Source organism: Lepidochelys kempii, chromosome 3 (assembly GCF_965140285.1).
Source record: "Lepidochelys kempii isolate rLepKem1 chromosome 3, rLepKem1.hap1, whole genome shotgun sequence".
In the NCBI taxonomy this organism is placed as follows: domain Eukaryota; kingdom Metazoa; phylum Chordata; order Testudines; family Cheloniidae; genus Lepidochelys; species Lepidochelys kempii.
Genome location: NC_136382.1, coordinates 167,942,587 through 167,961,488, shown reverse-complemented (window position 1 = coordinate 167,961,488; position 18,902 = coordinate 167,942,587). Strand labels below are relative to the sequence as shown.

Genomic DNA, 18,902 nt, shown 5'->3' with positions numbered 1-18,902 from the left:
GTCCTCCCAAAAGTTCTTCTCAGAGTCGCCCTTCCTTAGAGCTCTTGGTTACCCAGAGCACTATACTGTCACTGTTACACCTTCTCCCCAAGGTTGGTCCCACTCAGGGCTCCTGTCCCAACCATACTAGTATACTACAATTGCAGCTCAACCCTCTCAGATCGAACAAGTCTGTTCAAACCCCAGTTTTCTTCCTGAGAACTACCTTCTCTTTCTTCCAGTCAAGTGAGTTAACAAGCCAGCTGCAGAAGAGGGTCAGCACAAATTCAGTTAACCCTTGCTTATCCAGCTTCAGAGCCACTACTAATAAGGTGAATGTTTGTTAGGCAACACTGCCAGCTTGTTCGTACCAATCTTTTCCCTTATCAGAGTATATAGAATTGCTCTAGTTCAAATGTGAGTGTAACTTCTGTTATATGGGTTCAGCATTTCAAAGTCATAAAAGCATCATGCCACCTGACTGGCCTACTTTTCAATACAAAGAGGTTTCTCCAAATATAGATCTGTTCCTCCATCCTACCCTACACAACCAGCTAAGTTTTCCTCCATACTTATGTCTACCTTTTCTATTGTTTTCTTATTATTTGGTACCATTATTTCTAAACATTCCAAATAACTGCAAATACAATTTCCCTACATATTCTTGAAGAATCAATCCCAAATATCAATAATAGTAATTTTTTGCGGGAAGAGGAACACAAAGTTAGGGAGCCCAGACACTGATGTGTGAACTTTCCTGGTGCTCTCAAGCTACTACTAAGAAACTTGCCACCCCTAGATATGTCTTTACTTGAAGTATCAGCTCAAGTTCAAGTTAAGTCTTCTTGAGGTAGCCTAGCTCAAGTGAGAATGATCACACTGTGAGAGAACACTCACGCTACACAGAGTGGTTGAGTTAGCTGATATGTTGTGCTAACTCAAATTTTAGTCTATACCCCACAACTGCCGGCCAACTCGAGTTAAAAGCACCACTATACTTTAGTCAAGAGTTTTTGTGTGTGGACAGGACTCGAGTGAGGCACAATGCTTGAGTTATAACTTGAGTACATTCTGCAAAGAAGACAAGCCCTCTGGCATATTGGGCTAATTATTTAACTTCTTTTCCCTCTTGATCACCTCACCTGAAGGGACCAGCCATTACCACCCCAAGGCTCTGATTCTGCACAGACTTGCGCATACGCTTAACTCTATACACTGTGAGTGATCTGCAGGGCTATGCACAGTGTGTAAAGTTCAGCACATGCATAAAACTTTGCAGGACTAGAGACTAACTTGTACTGGAGCTTCATTAAACTGCTAAAATAATCTTAGCAGATATCTATGGAGTATGTTCTGAAGTGACTTTTCAATTTGTAGTTTTCCCCCTCCCCAGAGGCCTAGCGAAGTCTCTTCTCCTTGTTAAGGACCACTGATACACAAAGCTTCACTTCAGCCATTTTCACTGTACCTGTTTCCTCAAGTTTTTGAAATAAAATAAAAACTCACCTTTGAGCTCAGATCAAGAACAGATACTATCAGCCCAACAGACAGGTTTCTCAGAAGATTATGTGCCTCCAAATAAGGAACAATGGAAATCATTTTGCAACCTAAATGTGTTGTAGTCTTTTCTACAAGCAAAAGCTGTCATGTAACATACTGGTGATACAGATTCTCTAGGTGATTCAGATGGTAGTGATGCAAAATATTTTCTAAGGGTATGTCTACACTACAAAATTAGGTCAATTTAATAGAAGTCAATGTTTAGAAATCGATTTTATACAGTCGATTGTGTATGTCCCCACTAAGCACATTAAGTTGGCGGAGTGTGTCCTCAATACCATGGCTAGCGTCGACTTACGGAGCGTGCACTGTGGGTAGCTATCCCACAGTTCCCGGCAGTCTCAGTTGCCCATTGGAATTCTGGGTTAAGCTCCCAATGCCTGATGGGGCAAAAACATTGTCGAGGGTGGTTTTGGGTACATGTCGTCAGCCGCCCCTCCCTCCCTCCGTGAAAGCAACGGCAGACAATTGTTTCACGCATTTTTTCCTGGGTTACCCATGCAGATGCCATACCATGGCAAGCATGGAGCCTGCTCAGCTCACCGCTGCTGTTGTGAGCATTGTAAACACCTCACACATTATCCTGGAGTCTGTGCAGAACCAGGCTAAGAGACGCCAGCACAAAGACGATTGTGATGAGGACATGGACACAGACGTTCCTGAAAGTACGGGCTGTGGCAATTGGGACATCATGGTGGCAGTGGGGCTGGTTGATACAGTGGAACGCCGATTCTGGGCCCGGCAAACAAGCAAAGACTGATGGGACCACATAGTGTTGCAGGTATGGAATGATTCACAGTGGCTGCGAAACTTTCGCATCTGTAAGGCCGCTTTCCTTGAACTTTGTGAGTTGCTTTCCCCCGCCCTGAAGCGCAGGAATACCAAGATGAAAGCTGCCCTGACAGTTGAGAAGCAAGTGGCGATAGCCCTGTGGAAGCTTGCAACGCCTGACTGCTCCCGGTCAGTTGGGAATCAATTTGGAGTGGGCAAGTTTACTGTGGGGACTGCTGTGATCCAAGTAGCCAATGCAATCACTGACATTCTGCTATCAAGAGTAGTGACTCTGGGAAATGTGCAGGTCATACTGGATGGCTTTCCTAACTGTGGCGGGGTGATAGAACACATATCCCTATCTTGGGACTGGACCACCTTGCCAACCAGTACATAAACCGCAAGGGGTACTTCTCAATGGTGCTGCAAACACTGGTGGATCACAAGGGACATTTCACCGACATCAACATGGGATGGCCAGGAAAGGTGCATGATACTTGCATCTTTAGGAACTCTGGGCTGTTCGAGCAGTTCCAAGAAGGGACTTACTTCCCAGACCAGAAAATTACCGTTGGGGATGTTGAAATGCCAATAGTTATCCTTAGGGACCCAGCCTACCCCTTACTCCCATGGCTCACGAAGCCGTACACAGGCAGCCTGGACAGTAGTAAGGAGCAGTTCAACTATAGGCTGAGCAAGTGCAGAATGGTGGTAGAATGTGCCTTTGGACTTTTAAGCGCTCGGTGGTGCTGTTTGCTGACTAGGTTAGACCTCAGCGCAACCAACATTCCCATGGTTATTGCTGCTTGCTGTGTGCTCCATACTATCTGTGAGAGTAAGGGGGAGAGGTTATGGCGGAATGGGAGGCTGAGGCAAATCGCCTGGCAGCTGATTTTGAGCAGCCAGACACCAGGGTGATTAGAAGAGCACAGCTAGGTACGCTGCGCATCAGAGAGGCTTTGAAAACCAGTTTCATGACTGGCCAGGCTACGGTGTGACAGTTGTGTGTATTTCTCCTTGCTGCAAACCCACCCCCTTTGTTGATTTTAATTCCCTGTAAGCCAACCACCCTCCCCCCTTCGATCACAGCTGGCAAAGGAAATAAAGTAACTATTGTTTTGAAACCATACATTCTTTCTTTATTAATTTTAAAAAAGTGAGACAACTGACAAGGTAGCCCAAATGGGGTGGGGTGGGGTGCGGTGCGGGAGGAGGGAAGGACAAGGCCACATTGCTTATTGTAGCCACACTACAAATCAAAACTGTTTGAATGACAGCCTTCTGTTGCTTGGGCCATCCTCTGGAGTGGAGTGGCTGGGTGCCCGGAGCCTCCCCCTGCCGCATTCTTGGCCATCTGGGTGAGGAGGATATGGAACTAGGGGAGGAGGGCAGGCAGTTATACAATGGATGCAGCGGGGGTCTGGAATCTTGTAGGCTTTCCTGCAGCTACAACAGAAGCTTCATCATGTCCATTTCCTCCCCCATTAGTCTCAGCATCGCCTCCTGCCTCTGCTCTTGGTGCTCACTTAATGCTTTCCTGGCCTCTGCCACTGAATGCCTCCATGCATTAAGCTGTGCCCTATCAGTGCGGGAGGACTGCATGAGCTCAGAAAACATGTCATCGCGAGTGCGTTTTTTTCGCCCTCTAATCTGCGATAACCTCAGGGACGGAGAGGATAGCGAGCGCATAGAAACATCTGCACCTAGGGGGAAGATAAAAAGGGAGAGTAAAATTTAAGATGATACATTTCTGAGAACAAAAGGGAGACTCTTTTACAGTGAATCAAGCAATTCACAGCAGACAGCACATGTGCTTTAGGTACAAGGTCACATTTTGCCTTTTATATTGAGCACCTGCTGGTATGGTGACACATCACAAACAGCTGGGCAACAGAATTCGGTTTCCAGGCAGCCATGGTAAGCCTTTTGGGGTTGGCTTCTTACGCCTTCATAACATGTGGGAATGGTTTCAAACTGCAGCACCATCCTTTCCCATAGCAAGCAAGCAATGCCGGTTGAGTTTCACATTTAAAAGGAGGGGCTGCGGTTTTCAGGTGGATCTGCAGCACACACCTCCCCCCACCCCACCGCGTGGCTATTCTCCGGGATGATCCCTTTTAGCCAAGCGCAAACAACCCAGCATGAACGGGGTCCTTTTACTGTTCCCTTACAAAAATTCTCCTATTTCAACCAGGTGACCATGAATGATATCACTCTCCTGAGGCTAACACAGAAAGATAAAGACCGAATGTTGCTTGAATGCGACCAAAACCCAGGACCATTCGCTGCCATGCTTTGTGCTGCAATGATTCCAGACTACTTGCTACTGGCTTGGCGTGGTAGTGTCCTACCGTGGAGGACGAAATAAGGCAGCCCTCCCCAGAAACCTTCTGCAAAGGCTTTCAGAGTACCTCCAGGAGAGCTCTACTGAGATGTCCCTCGAGGATTCCCGCTCCATCCCCAGACACGTTAACAGACTTTTCCAGTGGCTGTACTGGCTGCAAATGTATCCCAATTCTTCAGGGCAAATCAAACATTAAACACTATTGATTTTAAACCCTATACTGTAGTTACAAATGTGTACTCACTAGAGCTGTCTTCTCCAGCTTCAGGGTCGGGGATCCCGCCTTGGGAGGGTATTGGCTCCAGGGTTATGAAAAGGTCCTGGCTGCTGGGGAGAACAGATTCACCGCTTGCCTGCTGCACAGTCTCCTCCTCCTCTTCCTTATCCACAAAATCCTCCTCCCTGTTGCGTGAGACTCCCCCTTGCAGGTGCCCACAGACAGTGGTGAGGTAGTGGTAGGGTCCCCCCCCTAGAATGCCATGCAGCTGATCATAGAAGCAGCATGTATACGGCTCTGACCCGGAGCGACCTTCTGCCTCCTTTGTCTTTTCGTAGGCTTGCCTGAGCTCCTTAACTTTCACATGGCACTGCTGTGTGTCCCTGTTGTAGCCTCTCTCCACCATTCCCTGTGCGATTTTGGCATATATATTGACATTTCTTCTTTTTGATCGGAGTTTGGCCTGCACAGATTCTTCTCCCCATACAGCAATCAGATCCAGTGTCTCACTTTTGGTCCATGCTGGAGCTCGTTTGCAGTTCTGGGGGGACTGCATGGTCACCTGTGCTGCTGAGCTCGCCATGCTGACCAAAGAGGAAATGAAATTCAAAATTTCCCAGGGCTTTTCCTGTGTACCTGGCTAGTGCATCGGAGTTCAAAGTACTGTCCAGAGCACTGGAGCACTCTGGGATAGCTCCCAGAGGCCAATACTGTTGAATTGCATCTGCACTACCCCAAATTCAACCCAGCAAGGTTGATTTTAGTGCTACTCCCCTCACTGGGGAGGAGTACAGAAGCCAATTTTAAGAGCCCTTTAGGTCGACGGAATGGGGTTGGTTGTGTAGATGCATTCATTTTAAAATTGACCTAATGTGGCAAAATTCGACCTAACCCCTTAGTGTAGACCAGGGCTAAGTGTACAGATGATGCAAATGATCAAAAATATAAATGCTGAGGAACAGCACAAAAAAAACCCCAAACCCAGACAGCTTAAGTAGTGAGCTAGATTAGGGCAATTATATTTGGATGGTGGTAAATGTAGAATAAATATAGGTGCAAAATAGGTGAAACAGCTGTGAAATGGAGAAGCCACAGCAGCATCAACAGTATATTGATTTGAAAAGAGATTTGAAATCCCTGTAGAAGAGCCTGTGCCAACCCCATGCTGCTTCAATAAAGAAAGCAAACACAATGTTGAGTTATTAGGTTGCAGCAGATTGAAGAAAGATCAAAAGCTGAATCTGGCAAATCAAACATAAGAAAGTATTTTTTCTGTAAACGCAGTGTTTTAGACCTCAGCTAGTATATGGCATGTGGGGTGATCAAAGTTAGGGACAGACAGATTTTTCCAAAGGGTAGTAAGCATTTTAGGGTAGGGACCTCCACCTTCCTTTATGTTTGTATAATGCCTAGCTCCAGTCCTGCATGGGGCCAGTAGGTGCAACTGCAAAATACATAATAATAAAGAAAGGGTTATTAGTTAATTATCAGGGAAAAACTGGCTAAGAACTGCAGTGGTCCTATTTTCAGCTACATCCTAGAACAGATAGGTGACCAACAGCAATATAGGTAACAAAGAAGCCACATACAAGTACTCTGTATTATATATGCAGACAAGAACGTATACCACACATCAAATATTCTAATTCTACACCTAGCAAGTACCAGCATAAACTGTTTAAGGCGATAGTTGTTAAGCACTCAGATACTCTGTTGATGGCTGTGGTATACATGCTTAGACGAAAGACAGATGAGATTAGATACATAGTCATAGCTACTATATCCTCTTTCCATTTTTCTTTCAACCCTTGTAAGCTATAAAGGACCTCAATCAGCAGGGGAGACTGTTCAAGAAGATTAATGTGTGGCAAAAAAAAAAAAAGTTTGTTTTCTTTCTTGGCTTAGACTCTTTGGAAGCAAAGGAATAGACAAAAAGTGGAGTGTAATGTATTTGAATTAGTCAGCAAGTCAAATTATAAACTGAATATTGGGGGAAATCCCCTTTGGACATCATAGACATTAATATGGCTGGCACTCCTGAAAACACTGGCAGTCTATGGGTTAAAATGCTGAAGACTGTGGTTAGCTGCCCATCCATTGGGGCTTTACTTTTAAGAAGAGAACACTCCTAGCTATGAACATGACAATTAAGCCCGAGAGCAGCAATTGCAAACCAAGATAAAGTAGTAACCAGCTGACACATTTCCAATTCAGAAATATCCTGAAACATAAATTAACAACATATACAGAACAAAAGTCTTTCTTCTTTAGCAATTAAGCTTCTCTCTTTTTATTCTACATACAGAGAACTAAATCCGCTGTGAACAATTCAACAATCTCAGGAATATGTTTCTCAAAGGTCAGTCAAGGAGGAAACTGTGCTTTGAGAGACTGATAAGCATAATATATCTTCTAAAACAGTTCCATCCAACCAGGTGATTTGTAATTCACCTCTGTGTGTTGATAGCACAGCTTGGTACCACTATTTTTGTACACTAACTACATTAAGAGCAGCATGTTATTGTGGTTTTTTTTTTAAATGACTCAGGACCAAAGAGATCAGTTTCAAAACAAAATTAATTTGCTGCAAGAAGGTTCAGCTTTAAAGGCTAAGTAAATTTGGGGTCTGACATAATCCACACCCTTTAAAGAACTCTGTTTGTGTTTGTGAAGAGCTACACCCTCACACAGGGCTAGAGGAGGCTAATGAGCTCTTCTGGGCCTGTAGTGTGCTAACAAGGCACACCTGCAAGGCATGTTCAGCTTGGAGGAAGAGGTGCTTAAAAGGGGAAATTTCCCAGAGGAAGGGGTGGTGAACTGGATGAAGGCTACTTCTTCCAAAGAATGAGGGTAACAAAGGTAGTCTAGCGGAGGAGGAAGAAGCAGCAGCAGGACATGCCATGCCATGCCATGCCACGCCACGCCACTCCTGGAGCCATCCTGGCTGTCAGCAAAACAATACACCCCAGAAAGAGGGGTAGGAGATAAGGTCTATTATTACTCTTTTGCAGAGACTAAGACAATAAAGTCAAACATCCAGGGGGTGTCAGAGACTAGCCCTCATTCCAGCCAGCCCCAAGTGTTGCCAACTGAGGTAGAATATGGTAAATGATGGATAGGTGGATTTGGTGGTGTGGGTTTAGGTTTATGCTTCTTCATAGCAACCTAGCTGTAGTGGCTGAAATGGAAGGCTTCTCTGCAACAATTTCATTTAGGAAAAAACTGCTTTTACTGGTAGAAAAACAGATTAATTTCTTAGATCTGCTCTTTTGTATATGGGCATGAGTGGACATAAAGCAGAACTGACTTCTAGAAAGGGAAGGAAGAGGACACTTTTTGATATGGAGCCTTCCGTACCAGTCACCACCAACACCTGATGAAGGTATTGTCTCAAAATCAGTACTGTGACTTTTTGACCAAAAGCAACCACCTAAAGGGATCCAGAAATTAATAATCCCAATTGGTGACTACATAGTGAGAAATGTAGTCCAAAACATCTATGGCCTACAGAAAACAGGATGATATGTTGCCTCCCAGTTGGCAGGACAAATACCTTCACAATAAAGATATCGGTTATTCTAAAGGATGCTGGGCAGTTCCCATCAATGGTAATCCAAGTCGCAGCAAGTGACGCCAATGAAAGAAGATTTTTATAATCAAAATATCATGTTGGGGAGCTGGAAAGAAAACTGAAAATGTGGTTAACAGTGGATCTCTTGAGAGATTCTTCATGGGCCAAACATCAGCAAAGAAAGGAGGAGACTGATATTGGAGACCAATTTATGGGTGCACCAGTGATGCAGTAGACAGAAGGGTTGAGATTCACAGAGTGCCGGAATACCATCTGAGATACAAGACTATTTGGGGTGAAAAAGTCTTCACTTACAGCAGAACACACAGTAAGATATCAGAGCCAAGTTTTTAGAAGCAAACTTTTTTCCTTACCCCCACTCAGACAGAACTTGCTGGTACTGACCAGCCAGCAGTACTATCAGGCTGCTTTCTTTGTAAGCATTTTAATGTGTAAAAGGAATTTAAAGAACAAAACTCCCTATTTATTAAGGATGAAATTCACTGCTGTGCAGAGGACGTGTGCAAGACCTATGCATCACTCTCACACAAACCTTAATTTGGGGGCTTAAGTGGGACTTAAGTGCTCCATAGGTCCTGTGTTGGCTCTCTGCACAAGGTGAATTTCATGTTAATTTTTTAACATAATATGGCATTCTGGTGGTAATCACTAGCACAGATACACCCATAGAGTTATTCAAGGTGAGAGAAAATACATGATAAAGAAATTGTCAGGATGATATAAACTATCTAGTGTACTGATTTTAGGGAAATAAAAGCAGACATGTTAACGTAAATACTTCACTGTAGTCTGTGGAGCAACAGTTGTAGCATCCGTGGTACTCCTGTCTTACCAGAAAAATGGGTAACTTACTTTAATAGAACCGATACCAAGGGAACATTACTCAAGATCTTAAATTAGAGAAGACAAAAAGATTGAGATTTTCTAAATTATTTAAAGAGATGGATCCAACCCAGATTCTTGGGGAAATTCAACTTGTGGGTTTGACCAATCTCTAATCATGTGATCTCATTTTTCAGCAAGTGACAGTGGACTTCAGCACCATCTATTAAGAAGCCCACTCAAAATGAGGAAATGTTTGTATAGATAGAGTAATGAAAATGACAAACCTAAGCAAAGAGAGATTACTACTGAATTTATGAATTAGTAGGTCCATTCTTATGTTTATATTTTATGGACCTGGTGACTATTCCAGCATAGTATCATGTTTAAATAGAAGAAGGTCTGTTTTTGAACTTTTAACTCTGTTCCAATCTGCTGCTCTTCAGTCTTCTGCTGGCACTTCCTCCCTTCTCTTCTCCCCTCTCTTTTTCACTCCCTACATTTTCCCTGTTATCCAGCTTATCCCCATTAAAAACAACAACAGAAAACAGAAAACGTCTCTAGACCTAAGAAGACATTTGCTAGACACTCTGACCTCTTGTATGTTGTATCCCTTTCCCCCACCCTTTGTCTGTCTTGTCTGCTTCGGTGAGAATTCAAGGGGCCAACTCACAAGCTTAAAGTTAAGGACATATGTAAGTCTCTGGAGGATTGGGGTGTAATCTGGAGCAGTTACTGTATTTCTATACATTTGTAGCGGTCCCAGTATAATGGGGATCCAATCAAGGCATTTAGGTGCTACTGGAATATAAATAAAAAAGATTATGGTGCACAGAAAATGTACATAACCTACAGAAGTGCAATCTCTCAGGCTTCTGTAGGAGAGATGTTTTTTTTTTTTCAAGTGTCTTCTACACACTTATCTCGTCTCAAAACCACATAGTACGGCTGGAGACTGCATGAAGAACAGTTCTCTACTGGGTTGTCAGCAGGGATCTCCTCAGAGCCTAAATTCTCCAATGTGAGCTAATGAAATGAAGGAACATTTCAGTTGGAAGGAACTCCCTTCGTAGACTGTCAGTGCTATCAGCTGAGGAAAGGGAGGGAGGTTAGTATTAACCATCTTCTGGCACTTTCCCCACCACAGTCGAGAGCCCTGCTTCCATTCCACGCCCAGCCCTGACAATCAAACCTGGTTCTCTCATGTAGCCTTACAGTGATTACATGCTACATTATTGAGCCAGCCCCAAACATCTTATTTGCTTACGATCTGCCAACAACACTGAGATTTTGAAGTACACTCTGGTTTTCAGCTGTTAGATAAATATCACAAAGTTTAGGCCGAGTCCATTCTAGCAGGAAAGAAACCATAAAACAGCAAATATCAGAGCCTACACAACACAAAAAGTGGGCCAGAGTGAAAAGTAAAAGTAAAGTATGCAAGTGTAGTGAGGAGGTGTGGCCTCCCTCAGAAAGTGAGAAGGAGGGACCACAACAAGCCCCTTCGTGGGCTGAACCAGGAGAGCCGTGTCTGTCCCGATGGAAGTGGATGGGCGGGTCAGGAAGGGGAAGTACAAAAGGTGGGCGTGCAGCTCAGTTGTGGTAGAGCTGCCATGGGAGATGGAAGCATCCTGCCTTTTGCTAGAGCCAGCAGACGAGCTGCCTTCTGAGGACTGGCCAGAGCTCTCAGGACCACTGGCCGACCAAGGCGCCAAGGAGCTGCTGCCTGAGAACTGGCCAGATTTCCCCGGGCTGCCGGCCGACCAAGACGCTGAGGAGCTGCCACCTGGCTGGCGTTCCCCGAGATGATGGACACAAATACACCTGATGGGGAGAGTAGGAAGCATCCCAGAGAAAGCAGGCAACCGTCTGGTTGGGAAGTAGCCTGATACAAGGTCAGTATGTACAGTTGTGGGTGGATCCCTGCTGACCCAGTGGCAGGCCACTCTGCCACCGTTAGGGCTCTGGGCTGGGATGTTGTGGAGTTGGGCGGGCCTGCATCCCTGCTGCCACCCTACCCTGTGGGGTGGCAGTACTCCCCCATCTTTAGGCCTGCGCTCCTCAGGCAACCATTACCTAAGCCCCTAGACTTTATTGGTGCCCTGCCCTGACTGGGCCTAGGGCTCATAGACTGCTTGGCTGCTCTGCCCTGCTTGAAGGCCAGAGCCAACCCATTGCTTGACTGTCCCATTCTGGCTGACGGCCTGGGGCTCAGGGACTACCTAATCACTCTGTCCTGCTTGCAGGTCAGAGCCTACTGTTGGCTGCCATCCTGCTCTGCCTGGCTGGAACACTAGATGTAGCTAATTCCCCCCCCCCTTTGAGCTCACCTTTGCAGGTATGTGACAGCAAGGAGGCATGGCCTCCCTCAGAGACTGAGAAGAAGGGATGGCCACACAGCCTACAGTAAGGCAACAACATAATCAAGAAAGGAATGAGAAGAAGTGTAGCAGAGGATTAACTCCAATCCTTTAGTAAGATCTATATGGAAATAAGAAGGGAAAGGAAATGGGATTTCAACAAATGCTGTTGCTCCTTTTTCATCTAAGCAACTAGTTAAAGTTCAGACTCTGGGATGTTCCAGCTGGAAACAGAAATTGATGGAGTCTGATATTTTCTTTGATGCAATCTTGCTTATTTACAAGGTGTTAAGGTTCCTTGCCCACTCTGAACTCTAGGGTACAGATGTGGGGACCTGCATGAAAAAAACCCCTAAGCTTATTTTTACCAGCTTAGGTTAAAACTTCCCTAAGGTACAAACTATGTTACCTTTTGTCCCTGGACCTTATTGCTGCCACCACCAAGCGTCTAACAAAAGTAACAGGGAAAGAGCCCACTTGGAAACGTCTTTCTCCCCAAAATCCCCCCAAGCCCTACACCCCCTTTCCTGGGGAAGGCTTGGTAAAAATCCTCACCAATTTGCATAGGTGAACACAGACCCAAACCCTTGGATCTTAAGAACAATGAAAAAGCAAGCAGGTTCTTAAAAGAAGAATTTTAATTAAAGTAAAAGAATCACCTCCGTAAAATCAGGATGGTAAATACCTTACAGGGTAATCAGATTCAAAACATAGAGAATCCCTCTAGGCAAAACCTTAAGTTACAAAAAAGACACAAAAACAGAAATATACATTCCATTCAGCACAACTTATTTTATCAGCCATTTAAACAAAAACAGAATCTAATGCATATCTAACTAGATTGCTTATTAACTCTTTACAGGAGATCTGATCTGCATTCCTGCTCTGGTCCCAGCAAAAACAACACACAGACAGAGAGAGCCCTTTGTTCCCCGCCCCCGCCCTCCAGCTTTGAAAGTATCTTGTCTCCTCATTGGTCATTCTGGTCAGGTGCCAGCGAGGTTATCTTAGCTTCTTAACCCTTTACAGGTGAAAGGGTTTTTCCTCTGGCCAGGAGGGATTTAAAGGTTTTTACCCTTGCCTTTATAAAGGCATGTAAAAAGTCTTGGTTCTCTGAACACGGGGGAAACCAAGAAATAAATGAGCAATTTCTTAGCTTACAGCCCTAAGCCTCTTCAGCCAACTACTTCTTCTTATATGGCATCTTCATGACTGGAGATCTGCAACCATGGTAGCCCATTCTGTATGATCCTCTCCTAATTTCTTTGTGGATTAATAGTCCTTTTGATCCACTCGGGATACCACAACATCCATCCAAGATCTTTTTCTACCTCATGTTTTTCTGCTATCAACTTTTCCCCTTCCAGTGCCCGTGAACATGCACTACCCATTAAACCTCTTAAAATGTGCCCTGCAAATTGGATCTTTCTTTTCATAAGATTTCTAACTAGCATTTGCCAAGTTCCAATCATCGCCAAAAGTTTACTCAGAGCCAAGCTTTAGCAAACACCAGACCCAAAATTTCTTTCTCTAGCTTTTTCCAGGGTCACATTGTGCTCACAGGTTACTGCTTGTCTTTCTTGCTTTTTGCCTCTGTCTGTTCTCAGTTTCTGTGTGTTCTCCCCACCTTAATTATGCACATTGTAGGGAGAATGGTCACTTTGGATGAGCTATTACCAGCAGGATAGTGAGTTTGTGTGTGTGGTTTTTGGGAGGGGGGTGAGAGAACCTGGATTTGTGCAGGAAATGGCCCAACTTTATTATCATGCACATTGTGTAAAGAGTTGTCACTCTGGATGGGCTATCACCAGCAGGAGAGTGAATTTGTGTGGGGGGGTGGAGGGTGAGAAAACCTGGATTTGTGCTGGAAATGGCCCACCTGATGATCACTTTAGATAAGCTATTACCAGCTGGACAGTGGGGTGGGAGGAGGTATTTTTTCATATTCTCTGTGTATATGTAAAGTCTGCTACAGTTTCCACGGCATGCATCCGATGAAGTGAGCTGTAGCTCACGAAAGCTCATGCTCAAATAAATTGGTTAGTCTCTAAGGTGCCACAAGTACTCCTTTTCTTTTTGCGAATACAGACTAACACGGCTGTTACTCTGAAACCACCCCCCACAGAAAACATAAATAGTACTCAGCAAAATAACCAAAAAACCTCCACTCACTCAGTCCTGTGCAGGTTCACAACCCTTTTATCTTTAGGTAGGGGCTTGTGATTAATTTATCCTTACAGTTATGTTAATTGAAGGGTGAGTTCAAACCCATCAGTCTCAGCGAGGTTTTAACTCGACCCTAACAAGGTTTCATGCACCTCATAACAGTAACATTGTCTGGTCACAAATTCAAAAATGCACATTGTTTCTCCGTTATGAATGTAGATCTAAAGTGACATGTACAGCCAGTTTTTATCTGTGTTTAAGTATTCTGGACCTGGAACAAATGATCCTAATAATCTAAAACCAATTCAGTGTAAAGACTCTGGCTGTTCATAGCAGGTGGGATGTCTTTTTAGAGACACCAGTGTCTACTCCTTTCAAAGCAGATTTGATCTATCTCTTGCTAGTTTACAGGGATCAGCATGCAAATAAGCAACTTATCTGATATCTCAAAAGCTCTTATCTTTTGTGCCCTCCAGAGATAAGGGCAGATGAGAGAAAATTACTTGCCTTTTGAAGTTATCTTGAAGGATTCTTACTCCTGGGTCTTAGCTCTTTAGCTAACAAGACACCAGGAAGAGCCTGGCTCTTAAGTTTGTTTTTTGTTTTGTTTTTTTACTTTTGAGGGCAGTGGTAGCAGAACAAAGCACAAGCCATATCTCCAACAGGCCCCAGAAAAATCTTACAGGAAAAAGAATAATAGGCTAGGTTCTAACGTCAACATATTACTGCTTATCATAAAACATCCCCTAATGTTCCAGATGTCAGATTTTAAAGATAAGCATCTGAGATCAAATTCTAGTTTACTGAATGTAACCCTTCTGCCCGTCAGAGTTGACAGCAACAAGGGCCGGGTTCAATATCTAGGGGATCCATTCCAGTAACACAATGCAAACCGGCTTGAGCCCCCACCCAGTGACCTGGGACAAATATATACCACCCCCGCTGTGCGCCTCCCAGAGGCAATACTTCCCCTCTCGCAAGCAAATTGGGGCATGCCCTTTCCCTTTGGTTCTTGAGTCCAGCAACCCCAAATCACCCAAAGTCCCAAAAGTCCAATGACCCAAAAGTCTCTGTCCCTGGTCAGGGCAGCCCCAGAGTTCAAAAGCTTATCTGCAGAGCTTTGGTGGAGATGGGGGCGGGGGTAAAAGGTACCTTACATGATCTGAAGCTGACCGCTCCACAGCTCCACAGGCCTTCGTTCGGCTCCGCTCCACCAGCCGCCCCACGAACTGCTTCGCTCAGCTCCGCTCCGCGGCCCATAAGCAGCTCCCACCGTCCCACGAACTGCTCTGCGTCCTACCAGCAGCTCCCGCCGTCCTATGAACTGCTCCACCAGCCTGTCCACAAGGCACTCCAGCCGGCAAACTTCTCTACAATATATCTTCAGGCTCCCACACTACTTAACACAATGCTCAGTGATTTCAGCTCTTAGTCAGTTCAGCTCTTTAGTGAATTCAGCTTGTAAAGGAGCCTCAGTGCTGGTGCACCATTAGCCCAAAGTGAGCTCAGCAGCATGTAACTAGACTCCTAATGAAATTAAATTAGCTCTGATATTCCACAGTGGAGAGAGGAGGAAGTGCAATTAGCATGTAAGACCCTCACCAAGGGACCCATACCACCAAGTATTAATACTTGTCCCCAACCTCTCTCAATTCACAGAGTTTTGGAACCCATGACCCTTGCCTAGCGAGTGCTATTTAGTTGATGGTGAGTCCCTCCATCATAACAAAAGGCCAAGTACAGTTCCAAGCACAGTTCCCATAATCAGGGTAATAACAATTTATTCTTCCTGCCCCAATAACAGAGACACTGGGGATCCCACAGCAGCCAAAGTGACCATTTGGGCAGCTATGACCTCATTCTAGGTGGGGTGGGTGTACCTATGCAAATGAGATTGGCCCCCAAAGTTCTTTTCCACAACTTGCCACACCTCACCACCAGATGTCAGGGTGGAGCTCACCCTGACACTGCTTAAATGAATATATCACTTAATTAAAGCTAGAAGAATAACAAATTGATTCAATTTTGGATAGGTGGCTGTGGTACCACTAATTAGACTTGAAAAATCTCCTACTAGGCAAATGTGCTAAAAGTGTACTGAAGCTTATCAAGATTTTCAAAGATTAAAATTTAACCCTATATGCCTTGGTAATTTGGAGTATCCAGTATATCATCCTAAAATAGCTAGATTTATTCAAAATTACTAGCAGGTCATGTTTAAGAGCACAAATCCTTGACTTTGGTCCTGTTTTCAAAACAGTGTTGTGCCTCTACCTTGCATGTGAAGTAAAACCCTGTCTGGTACTGACCGTTCTTATCTCAGCCAGAAGGAATTGCAATTATATTTTTACAACTCTTGGCTTGTAAGAAATAAGAGCTCTACTAGCTCATAAAAACATTCTTTTCCTAATCCAATGTTAGATGCTGGATAAGTTTTATACAGTGATAAACTTACTTGTAAGAAGATTATTTATATTACAAATCAAACACACTTTTGCCTAGTGCATAAGAATTATGGGAATTTATAAGGAGCAAAAGAGCCTTGTTTGCAAATTTGGAAAAAACATATCTGCTCTGATAAATTAAACTGTAGTTGAACAATCAGCGGGTTGTATAATGTTCCATAAACACAGATATGAAATTGTTTTCTTACTATGTGGATTGTTTTCAGTTGTTATGTAGATTTTTCTCATGTCCACGGACAAGAGTTGACATGACAGCAACTTAGCCAAAATATGTGCCTTTAAGGTAGCGTTAAGTAATCTGAGATAGGATTAATTTACAAGTTGAATTCTTTGGTTTTCATTTAGGCTGAACAGAACAGGTAATCACCAAGTGATCCATTCCTTGTTGCCCATTCCCAGCTTCTGACAAATAGATCCCTAGTCTCTGTTTGCCAGAAGTTAGGAATAGGCGACAAGGAATGGATCACCTGATGTTACCTGTTCATTCCCTCTGGGGCACCTGGCATTGGCCACTGTCAGAAGACAGGATACTGGGCTAGATGGACCTTTGGTCTGACCCAGTATGGCCATTCTTATGTTCTTATAATGTAACTATAATTCATTAAAGCCAGTTAAATATGCTTTCAAGGTTTTTCAGTATATAAAATCTGACATGTACTATATTTCAATCAAAAAATGACACTTTATACTTTGAAGTACCTTTATTTGAGAATCACAACCTATTTCACAAACAGTAAGCCTTATAATACCCCAGTAAATTAGGCACATATGATTATCCCCATGGAGAAAATGGAGGTAGAGGGAGGTTAAATGATTTGACCAAGTTCATGCAAGTCAGTGGTAGAGCAAATTTTTTTTTATCCACACAATAACTAAAGGCAAGGAAATCCTCTGATTAGTCATCATTAGCATAATTAACCTCCTTTCCAGCATCAGTACACCTTACCAAATAAACATCACAAGACCCAAATGGAATCATACTCCTCATCACCACCTCCCTTTTGTTATCAGATACAATCATCCACAGTACCCACTAATTCCTCCATCAGCCAAATGCACCTTAACTTCAACCTCAGAAAGATTCTCATTGACACACATACTTTTACTTTAAAATCACTACTGTATTATTACCTTCCAGAGAAATTGGAGGGCACTTATTTTTTCCTGTACTTAAATTTCCAATCTGCAGTAGGGCCTTTTGTAATAATCTCAACAGAGAGCAAGACTGCAAAAAAGTGATGTCATGAACCCACTCATGTTTTAATGTGCAACAGTTTAAATAGATCGCCCACTGTGATGTTACATTATCTTATGATGATATTCTACGAACTATTTTAAAATAATTTTTGGCATTCACACAAACTGTCAGGCCCAATCCTGAAGTCCTTACTTAAGCAAAATTCCCACTGCTTTCTTACTGGCAGTTTGCCTGAGTAGAAACTGAGTTGTTAGTTCAATACTGGGACCTACAGTGAGCTCAAAGCAAATAAGATGATAGCATGAGGCCTGGTTCTGTCCTATCTTGTTCCTGATGTAGTCATTTACACCTGTGTAAATGGAGGCTAAAACTCTACCATTCTTTCTTGATAGCATTTTGCACCCACTTTACATAGATGTAAACGACTAAACAAGGAGGACGGCAGAGGAGAATCAGGCCTATGGATTAAAGTATATCCTAACTCATAGTATTCTCAAATCAGTCACTTGACCCTAATATAGTAATGTGGAATTCAGCTTGTACTGAGAGTCAGATTCTGTTCTTCCCTCCCCTTAGCACAAGAAGCAGAGAAGCCAACCTCTTTAGTGCTTAAGAGAGCAGTATGAGAAAAAGAGGGTGACACACGAGCCCAGGCATGCCAACCTCAAGAGAGCATGATCTGTTGGCTAATGTGCACATACAGTTTCTAGCTGGTTAGCATGTATGATGCAGCAAACAGCATCCAGGTCAGCCAGGAATCCCTGCTGCTCCTTTTTAGAGCAGCAGCGCATAAACTCCTGATTTCTAATCTCAGCACTGAACAATTTTCTGGGTGATCTTGGCCAAGTCACTTAATCGGTTTCTTCCTCAGTTTCCCCACCTGTAAAATGGAAATAAAAATACTTACTTGTTGGGAGGGATGCTGGGAGGCTTACTTAGGCCATGTCTATACTACCACTTATGTCAGCAAAACTTATGTTACTCAGGGGTGTGAAAAAACACATAACTCTATGCAACGTAGGTTTCGCCAACATAAGTGATAGTGTGCACAGCTGCTTGTTGTGGGTGGTTTAATTATGTCGACAGGAGAGCTCTCTCCCCTCAGCATACAGTGGCTACATAGGACCTCTTACAGCAACGTAGCTGCATCGGTACAGCTGTGCCACTGTAAGGTTTCGAGTGTAGACATAGCCCTTTGCAGACACTTAGGCTAAGTATTCTTATTACATTACACAATGTGAAATGCTGATCAGTGATTCAGTATATATGGCCCAGTGAAATACTAAGGCAAAACAATACCCACATTTTATGGTCTACAGAGTCAACAGCAACATTTAAGCAAATAACACTTCAATTTCCAAAGTTACAGACTATTAGCATTGAGAAGAGATCAGTGGTTAATGAAAACTATACAATTATTATAATAAA

The 18,902-nt window shown here is 43.7% G+C and overlaps 1 protein-coding gene across 5 annotated transcripts in view; it reads right to left on the bottom strand.

Moving 5' to 3' along the window:
• Nucleotides 1-18,902, bottom strand: part of LOC140909520 (uncharacterized) — a 66,924-nt gene that overhangs the window by 35,029 nt on the left and 12,993 nt on the right. For 2 of the 5 annotated variants that reach the window (XM_073338990.2, XM_073338991.2), the window contains exons 2-3: nt 4,899-6,315; nt 3,438-4,013 (exon numbers count right to left, since the gene is read on the bottom strand). The exons of 2 other annotated variants lie outside the window; for them this stretch is intronic. In XM_073338990.2, coding sequence (XP_073195091.1) covers nt 3,757-4,013; nt 4,899-5,454 — 813 coding nt within the window. In that variant the 5' untranslated portion in view covers nt 5,455-6,315 and the 3' untranslated portion in view covers nt 3,438-3,756. Of the gene's footprint in view, nt 1-3,437; nt 4,014-4,898; nt 6,316-14,968; nt 15,339-18,902 lie in introns of those variants that run through there. One more of the 5 variants, XM_073338989.2, reaches the window with a different exon arrangement.